This window comes from Salvia splendens, chromosome 7 (assembly GCF_004379255.2).
Source record: "Salvia splendens isolate huo1 chromosome 7, SspV2, whole genome shotgun sequence".
Lineage (NCBI taxonomy): Eukaryota > Viridiplantae > Streptophyta > Magnoliopsida > Lamiales > Lamiaceae > Salvia > Salvia splendens.
In genome coordinates, this window is record NC_056038.1 from 16888291 (window position 1) to 16898374 (window position 10084).

Genomic DNA, 10084 nt, shown 5'->3' on the forward strand with positions numbered 1-10084 from the left:
AGTCTTTAATTATTTAATGTTAGCTATACATATTGTTTGATAGTACCAATTTAGCCTTCATTAAATATGCCTAATTTGAAATATAGTAAAGCCAATTTGAAATAAGTAAAGCTAAATACATAATGTTAAAAACAGTACAACACATCACTTAATCTAATTTATTAGTAACCTCTCTTACACCACTAAACAATACTTCTTTAATTCATGTGCCTAAAAAAAGCGCTTCGCTTGTGCTTGGGACAGAGGGAATATGAAATTACATGTTTTTCGAAACACTAGTTTTTACACACAATTTTTGAAAATTTCAAACAATTAAACACATAATCAATGCCTGAAAATTGGCTCTTATACCAATTGTTGGGGTTGCGCCCGGAAATTTGCATTTAACAAACGGATCACAAAACAGATCTATTTAGGTGATTATGTGATTAAAATCATTTTCATGTAAAAACATAGATCTATGAATATATCACATAAATTCACACAAAAACAAATTAGATGTGATATGAATGTGTACATTTTGATTCTTCAAAGAATCGACGTGGCTTGCACCTCTGCACGTGTCATATCGGTACTCAATCTTGAATATTCTAACCTATTCCCAAACTCGATATTCTAAATTTGTGTGGGAAAATCTTAGAAAATACTACAAGGTATCGATAAATCTAGAGACAATGAATCATACACAATGAAGAACTTGATAATTAAACCTAGATATGCTCCTATGAATTAGGAGAGATGTATAAAAAAATTTCTTCTTCATTCCCACAAGTAGGAGGCACCAATTTTGAGTGAGAGTAACGTTAGGATTAGGTTTTCACGTCTCATTTGATCTCTTTATATGTTCGAGTTGGGTAGTGTGCAAGGTTAGAGAGTTAGAGATCCATGAAGATTAGAGTTGGCCAACTCATTGGATAAGTCCTTTAATAAATTAAATAAATCCAGAATTTAATATATATCCAATTGAACATTATTTTGTATTTTCAGCCTTCTTTCCAAACCCAAATTCCATCTTCTTTCATCATTTGTCTACCTTAGAATTGTTTTGATAATTCTGCAGTTTTTGTTGAAGTGATTTTGATTGGATTTGACTTGAATTGTTGTTTGGATTTTTGAAATATGGATAAATTAAGTAAATCGAGTGCATTTTTGTTAGAGATTTAAGTTTTTATTTTTCTTTTTTATGTAATTGGGATTGAGAATTGTTTAGACCATCTCCAATCATTTACAACAAACTCAAACTCATTTTTTGGTATATGTTAACACCAAAAGTAATTTTACTCCAATCATTTACACCAAACTCAAACCTAAAAGAATATTTCATATCCACCTACTTTTTATACATTTTCAATTACACCTACATACTTATATAAATTACACATTAATCCCACAATATTATAGTGTAACAAATTTAAATTAATTTAAATAATAAAATAAATTTTTTGTAATAAATTAAATATACTTTTTATTAAAAAAATACACTAACTTGAAAATTAATATACACTTCACATGCTATGATAAAATTGAAACATATTTAAAAGTACCACAATTACAAAAAAAATACCACAATATGGATATAAAATTGAAAAAAATCAAGACTCGAAATTTGTGTTTGTTCCCACAACTGATCAACTAGTGCAAGTCTGGAGGACCATTTTATTCTTTTTGCGTCATTACAAGTCAAATACTTTTAAAATCGAGTATCTTCATTTGTTATTGTAATTTTTTTCCATGTTTTAATTCACATAATCAAATAATAATTGACCGATTTGCAATATCACATAAATTTTTGCAATAACACCATATTTGGTGTAAATATGTAGAAAACATAAAAAATGGATTTGAGTTTGGTGTATGGTTGAAGATGATGTTTACACTAAATATGGGTTTTAGTGTATGGTTAGAGTTTCACAAAAAAATGAAAAATGAGTTTGAGTGTGATGTATGATCGGAGAAGATTTCTACATCAAAACTTATTTTTAGTGTATGGTTGGAAAGAATACAGAAGTTATCATTATTTTATTATCGAGAGGAATAAAGTTGGAGCTGGTGTCAGAGACTTAGTGGTGGAAGGCAAAAATTTGCTGCTACTGGTGGAGTAGCGGCGGAAGAAGATAAAAAAGGTCGAGAAAGAGAAAAGAATTGAGAGTCATAGGTGTGGTCGAATTTTAATTTTTTAATTAAATAAATCAAATAAATAGCTTTCTATGCCATATAAGTTTCAATTTACCTCATAAGTTTTGATTTTTTTTGTTTAAGGGAAAAATCAGAAAAAGTACTACTTATAAAGTTTTGTGTATTTATTTATATTCAAAAAATAAAATTTAAGAAAAAACCCAAAAAAATTAACCCTTTTTTAAATTATGAGTTATGAAACCCGTGGGTGTTCGGTTTGCTATTTTGCTATTTTGCATATTCTTACTTTGCTATTTTGCATTAAAACCCTTGTCAAACCCAAAGTGCATATTCTTTGGGGGTGTTTGGTTTGCAACATTGTATCTGGATTAAATTTATAATGTGTTTGGTTCATGAAAATCAATCTCACAATTCAATAGATGGATAATCATGAGATAATTAGTCATAATCCATGTGACTAAATATAATCTCACAACTCTATCCTATATTTTTATCTTGCTACTCCCTTCGTCCCACAAAGATTGTTCCATTTTTCCATTTCCATCTGTTCTACAAAATTTGTCCCATTTAACTTTTTACCATATTTGGTAGTGGATGACATATTCCACTAATTCATTCCTACTCACATTTATTATAAAACTAATATATAAAAATAGGATCCACGTTCCATTCTATCAAAATGAGACAATCTCTATGAGACGGAGGGAGTATTATTTTATCTAAAAAACCGACCATCATTAAAACGAACCATTTTGATACAATTGGATTGAATGGATGTGATACGAGTCTTATACTATTATTATTTAGTTTAGATATATTAGGGATTTGCATACCTTTTTCTATATCTTTATTTTCTTGTTCATTAAGTCAGTAGCATTATAAATAGGAGTTATTGTTATCACTTTATTCATTCAATCAATATATGAAATTATAATTCTTTTGGCTCAATTGAGTAGCAAACAAGAAACATCTCCTAAGGTTGCCGACGAGGCTGATCTCGCGCTCAACCGCCCCTTTTTGCCGTCCAAGTCACGACCCAACGTTGGGCGCTCGATATCTCGTTTCTTGATTTTGTGTGGAAATCGACGTTAAGGAGGACAGTCCTTAACAACTGGTGCTTTCATCCAGAGCTCAGCATCCTCCGTCTGCGTTCATCCATATCCCTAAATAAATCACAACCATTTCCACCGCAACCACGATTCAGTCCGTCAACATGTCATACGACTACGCCGGCTATCGTCGTCGTCAATACGACTTCCCTCAGGCCACACAGCCATTCCGTCCCTACCAGCCGGCCCAACCTCGCCGTGTAACCAGTTGGGACCCTCCGAGCAGCCGGGTGGAAGTACTCCGCCCGCCGTCGTGGCCTAATCCAGAATCACCATACGTCTCACACCACTTGGATCCACCTGATCGTCGCCCACGACCGAGATACCAGGCCATCGGGTGTCGCGATCGCGCGCAAGACGCTTGGCCCCGACACCGTGGTGGCTACGTCGAGGGGGGTGGCCACCTACCTGATCGCGGAGATCATCAGACCCAATTAGGGTTTGATCGCTACCCGACAACCGCAACGCAACGGCACCGCCCAACGTGCTGGGACCCACCTGCGCAACAGCAGGACCGCGGCTACCCGACCGTTGACCGGGCCCGACGCTCGGAGACGTGCTGGGACCGACCTCGCCCTCGGGAGGAGGTAAGAGCGCGAGTCCAGCCCGCCTCCCACCAGCCCTGCTACTTAACCGAAAAGCCAACGCGGGACCTGTACAGTCAGCCCGCACGTGTGACCACTCAAACTCCGGAGCAGCCACGCCTGCCGCTAATACGGGTCTCCCAGGCGGAGAAGTCAGAACGGTCCAGGTTGGGTCTCTGCTGGCACTGTCCCGAGAAATGGGTGATGGGACATGTGTGTAAACAACACATTCTCTGTTATGCGTATGATGGGGAGGAGTTTGAGGAGAAAATTCAAGATGAGAATTTAGCCGAAGAGAAAACTGATAATACTCCCACGATAGTATTCGGTGATGATGTTCCCAATGACATTACCGATGTTCACAATGATGGCGCTCCTCTTGATGTTCCTAACAACGAGTCCCCTGGAGAGTTCATCAAGAACAAATGGATTGTCATGAACGACAATAAGTCACCGCAAGTGCTCGTTGGGGTATATGATGAGAAGATTGGTAAAAAGGAAGAGACATTGCTAGAAGATAAAGAGGAGGATGGTTCTATTGGTGAAGTGGAGAAGATAATCGCATCGTTCAGTGTTGCTCAAATGTCATCGACGGAGGTTACGAATTGTTGGTTTAAGAGAGGAAGTGTTTGCACTGGTGTAAGGATAACTGCCTATTTCTACGTGGATTTCTTTGATGGCAATGTCCCAAGTATTGTTCATCGTTCGACATCACTCGACGTCGATACACGATTCATCCCTCCGTGCAATGACACGCCATATTTGAGCATTCTTGGAGGTGATAAAGGGAGACATTCAGCTGTTCGATATGTGTTTGATGCAGGAGGAGACGTCTAGCTAAAGCTTTTGCTTTCAACTCTCGTCCTTGGTTCGTGGTTCCCACCTTGAGGACTAGGTGGATTTTAACCGTGGGGGAGTTGATACGAGTCTTATACTATTATTATTTAGTTTAGATATATTAGGGATTTGCATATCTTTTTCTATATCTTTGTTTTCTTGTTCATTAAGTCAGTAGCATTATAAATAGGAGTTATTGTTATCACTTTATTCATTCAATCAATATAAGAAATTATCATTCTTTTGGCTCAATTGAGTAGCAAACAAGAAACATCTTCTAAGGTTGCCGACGAGGCTGATCTCGCGCTCAACCGCCCCTTTTTGCCGTCCAAGTCACGACCCAACGTTGGGCGCTCGACAACGACGACATCTCGTTTCTTGATTTTGTGTGGAAATCGACGTTAAGGAGGATGGTCCTTAACAGGATGAATTGATGATTATGAATCGGCGCTTAAGAACAAACCGTAGTGTCCAGCTCTTCCACTTCTCCCGCAAATCTCCCCTCGGATCAATTCTCTCTCTCGATTGCGCCGGGAGGATGTTCAAGTTTCTCAAAGGAGTCGTCGCCGGAGCGGGCGCCGGCCTCAAGGATCTTCCCTATAACATCGGCGAGCCCTACTCTTCTGCGTGGGGCTCCTGGGTGCACTATCGTGGAACCTCTAAGGTGCCCCATTTCATCCTTTGAATTTGCGTTGTTTTGCTAGTTGGTCCACCTTCTCTTTCACTGGGTTTTCATATGCTCTGATTCCTTGAGATCAAAGTTGCTTGTGCCAAGCTGAATAGTTTTTCTAAGGACGGCTTTACTTGTTTTGGTGGAAATTTATGACTTGAGGATGGCTGTCGAGCTGGAAATATGGAAAAAGTTGATAGTTGATTAGATCGGATTTGCATTGCCATAAAATGAAGTTTGTGGTTCTCTGGATGTCTTATATATGTATTTTTCTGAAGTACTAAGATCAATTGCAAAACAATATTAGAGACTTGTAGTCTCTTGTGGAAATTTTCATCTTCACCGTGCATGACGATAAATATTTGGACTGAGTACATTTTTAGCTCCATAAGATCTGAAAATGCTTCAGCCTATTTTGTCTGGATCATTCTAATTTGTTGCAGTTCACTTGTTGTTCCTCCAATAAGTGTACAAGGCTTGCTCACTTGAGTGTATGTCATTAGTTCAACTTCCTTATGCTTGTAACTGGAAGTTTACGGTCTCTGATGAAACTAGAGTAGCTTGATACAATAGAATTACCCTTTTGCTGTACCATAGTTTATCAAGGGCGAAAAATTAATGCTGAGGCTAGATAAATACAATTGCCATTAAAAATCAATGGCGTATGTCGGCTTAGACCAAAAAACCACCATAGAGTGTCTAAGTAAATGAGATTAGTGATAGTAATATCCTTATCTTTGCGATTTAGAGGGGTTCAATAGTTCCCTCTGTACCTTCTGCTGATGTCTTCACCTTCACATACTTTTATTTATTTGAATGTAATTTTTACATGGCACTGTAGCATTCTTAATAACCATCATGGAAACCAAAATAAAATCATGTCCCTTGAAATTAATATTGAAAGTGGTTGTTGTTTAGTCAGGCCTGCTGATTCTCCCTACAAATAGACGACAAAGTGTTCTGAGTTTAGGGTCCCCAATCAAGACCACCAAAATATGGTCTGGACTAACTGTGTAACATGCAAAACTCAATGGACACAGACCTACTTACCTATTCAGATCTTGTAGATAAGTTAAAAGATTTCTTAATCCCCTCAGGGCCAACTGTAGTAAATTGATGACGGTATTGCATCTTCAGTATGCAGAGAGAACCTTAATATAGATGGGGTGACAATGATGATTTCTTGGTGCTTGATGGATGCAAAGGAGTTGCATTAAGTTATTTGGTCTTGCACCTCGAATTTAATACACCCAAATTGGATACCAGTACGTCAGATTAATTCTTGTCAGCTTATATGCATAAATGCTGCGAGAGCAGTTTTATTTCTGAAATGAGCCACACATCTTATCTTCCGATTCTTATTGTTGAAGCGTGTGCTTTTCCTTGATGAGGACACGGATACATACACATACAAAATGAACAAAAACAATAAGAAAAATATGTTGAAAAATACTCCCTCCGTCCACCATTTAAAGAACCCTTTTGCCATTTTGGTTTGTCCACGATTTATAGAACCATTTACTTTATTCCACTTTTATTATGCGGACCCCACATCCCACCAACTTTTTACACTCACAATCCAATATAAAACTAATACTTTAAATGGGTCTCACATTTCACTCACTTTCTCCCTTTACTTTTTCTTCACAAAGTCAAACAATTTCTTAAAACCCGTGCCAAGTCAAAATGGCTCTTTAAATGATGGACGGAGGGAGTATTTTTTTTCTGAAGATGACAGAAAATGACCAAAAGTTATCACTTTGCTGATCAAACTTTATTATCTTGATCATAATCACTTGCTTCAGAAACTACTTTACTTTTGCACCTCCAGTACAGCAGATGTAAATGATTAAACACTCATATAGTTTGCACAAAATTTAACGTTGATGTGTGCCTTTGTTTCGGAATTCGTGCATATTCTTGTTGAAAATTTGTTGGCACTTCTTAATTAGCATTTGCATTAACTATTCAGATCGTCTCTTACTATTTTCTTTTCTTTTCTCTTTTTTTTTTTGTTTTCTTTTTCTGCTCTATTTATTTTACTGGATGATGGAGCACCTGTCTCAATATTTTCTCTTTCAGGGAGCAGTGCAAACGATGGACATTTGGTTGCTGGCCGTAATGGTGTTAAACGCTTGCGAACGGTAAGCTTCTGGTGGGTGTTTCTATTTGATGTTTCTTCTTTTTGCACTATTGTGGTATGACTACCTTCGTTTATTGTTCAAGTGTGAATCCATGATCCATAGCAGGTGTCTTTGTAATCATTTAATTAAATTCCTATTCGAAATTTAATCCTTTTGTAGTTTGATTTAACTAAATTCTTTGGCTACTTATTATACATTGCCAGCCTCTCAAAATGACCTAGTACTAGTGTGTAGAACACTGCCGATTTCTTCACTTGCTGTAAATTTGCCACGGGCAATATATTCAAGTAACTAAGAGCTAAGATTAAATGGATCTGGACAGTTTGGATGATATGTATGCAAAATTCTTAATTACAAATGAAAGATAGATGATCTCCTGCTTGAAATTTGACTTGAAAATTTATCTTCCTTTGTTAATGATATACAGTGTATTATTTAACCCAGATTGTTGAGACCTTTCCAAATAGAGCAAAAAGGGGTATTTAGCTGAGCTTATAAGCTCTTTGAAACAACTTATAAGTTGTTTAGGTTTAGGAGCTCATAATCTCTTGAAAAGTGTTTGGCAAAATAAGCTACTAGGAAACTTATAAGATCTAAAATTAAGTTCCAACAGCGCATACGCTCCCATATAAAACAAGTCCCTATCTTATTTTTTTGTGATCTTATAAGCCGCAATTAGTTTACAAGAACTTAAAAATAACCCTATTATGTTTTGTTTCTTCAAACATAATATACCCTCCTAAATGAAACCCATGATAAAAAGATACCTTAAATACCTATACTTGGTATACTTTGAATTTGGAGCCTTTACTTATGATGTTGTTTCTCAACAGAGGATCATGCAACTGCTCACATTTTTTTCTTGACAACACTGCCTTTGTTTTCTATAATATCATTCCAGTTCTGGGATTGGAATGCAATCTAGTTTCCTCAGGCACTAATCTGACTTTCTACTATTCTCACAGTTTATGTAAATTTTCTTTCAGGTTAGACATCCAAATATTTTGTCATTTCTACACAGTACAGAGGCTGAATCTTTAGATGGTTCTACTACTAAGTTGACCATTTATATTGTGACTGAACCTGTTATGCCTCTTTCGGAAAAGATTAAGGAACTGGGGCTGGAAGGCAGCCAAAGGTGAATTGAATCATTCTTGTTAGTTGCAGTTTCAAGAGTCTTTTTATTGACATGAATTCTTTTGTTTAAAATGATGATACATAAATCGTGTATACTCTGATCTGATGTACCTTGTGCCAAGATTTTGGGAAAGTGGAAAACTGTAGCCAGATAGATGGTTAACGTTTTTATTGTTAATTGTTTATATCACTGGCCTTATTATAACATTTCAGAATTGCTGAGAACCTATTTCCAAGTCTAGAAATGTCTATTCTTTACAATCCACCACCTCACACTCACAACTCAAAACACAAAGCTCAACTTGTATTTAGCACCCAAATAGTAGCAAGGTCTATTGATGAGGCTAAAATTAGGCTTATTTAAGTAGCTAAGTGTTTGGCTAAGTGTTTACACAAAGAATAGGGAATTAAGCTCAACGTGGCATCTAGGGGATCATTTGATGGACTAGGCATGTGATCATTTGGCCATAGAGTTCATCCTAGTGCCTTATCCTCCCAAATCGTTAACACAAACGAACGCAAGCACTTCACTCGATAAAGCAAATCAATCCAAGATAATTTCCACAAGTCATGCGATTTTCATACTCTCCTCAACTCAAGAAATCGGATGTAATCACAACATGCTCTTTCAAATAAATCATGCACAAATTCCATTCATCCTAGGCTTCAAAGATCAAGAAAAATCAAGTAAGAATTCCCAACCAGAAAGCCGAAGATCTAGCATGCATCCGTCAATTTCATGATTCACAACACTTTAGCAAACAATACACCCAAAAACATGCATCATGCATAAAAATGATTCAACTTCAAACAACCCCCCCAAACTTGAATGCGTCATTGTCCTCAATGCATGCAAAGAAGAACATAAAAAGTAAAGGGACAGAGTACTCCCCCAAACTTGGCATGATATCCATAGTGCATTCGGGTGGGTGGATGGGTGTAAAAATTCCTTTGCAGGTGTGCTTCCTCCTAAGCTCCAATCCTAACTCCCAGTTGCTCCTACAAAAAAAACAAAAACTACAAAAAGAAACTCTCAATTCAAAACTTGATGTGTAATTTTAGAGCTTTTAAGTCAAAGGAAATTTAACACTCAAGTTTAAAATAATAACTCTAAAACTACAACTTAACTGCAAGAATACAGTTGTAGTTGTAATACTTAGGGTGTCGAACCACAGGGAGGCGTACGATTATCTAATTCCAAAACAAACAAAAGACAAACTAAAAGGGATTTTGATTTGAAGGTTTTGCTTTCCAAAAGTTATCGACAAAATAAAGCTACAAGTTAACTAAAGGAAGACTATTCGAACGGGAAAATATGTCACTCCAAGTTACTCACTAGGCTTGTATTGTTTTACACCTTTAACAATGAAACATAAGAAGGGATTAAAAATCAACCTAATCGCGTGCACTGAACATGTTTGCGACGTATAGTTCACAGTCAGCTAAACACTTGTTCCATGAACTAAT

At 36.8% G+C, this 10084-nt stretch overlaps 1 protein-coding gene across 1 annotated transcript; it reads left to right on the forward strand.

Moving 5' to 3' along the window:
* The first annotated feature begins 5174 nt into the window (after nucleotides 1-5174).
* Nucleotides 5175-8822, forward strand: LOC121741433 (probable inactive serine/threonine-protein kinase scy1). The gene is made up of 3 exons (XM_042134176.1): nucleotides 5175-5330; nucleotides 7382-7480; nucleotides 8467-8822. Exons 1-3 carry the CDS (start codon nucleotides 5205-5207, stop codon nucleotides 8620-8622), a joined length of 381 nt encoding a protein of 126 aa, XP_041990110.1. The 5' UTR covers nucleotides 5175-5204; the 3' UTR covers nucleotides 8623-8822.
* Nucleotides 8823-10084: the final 1262 nt, after the last annotated feature.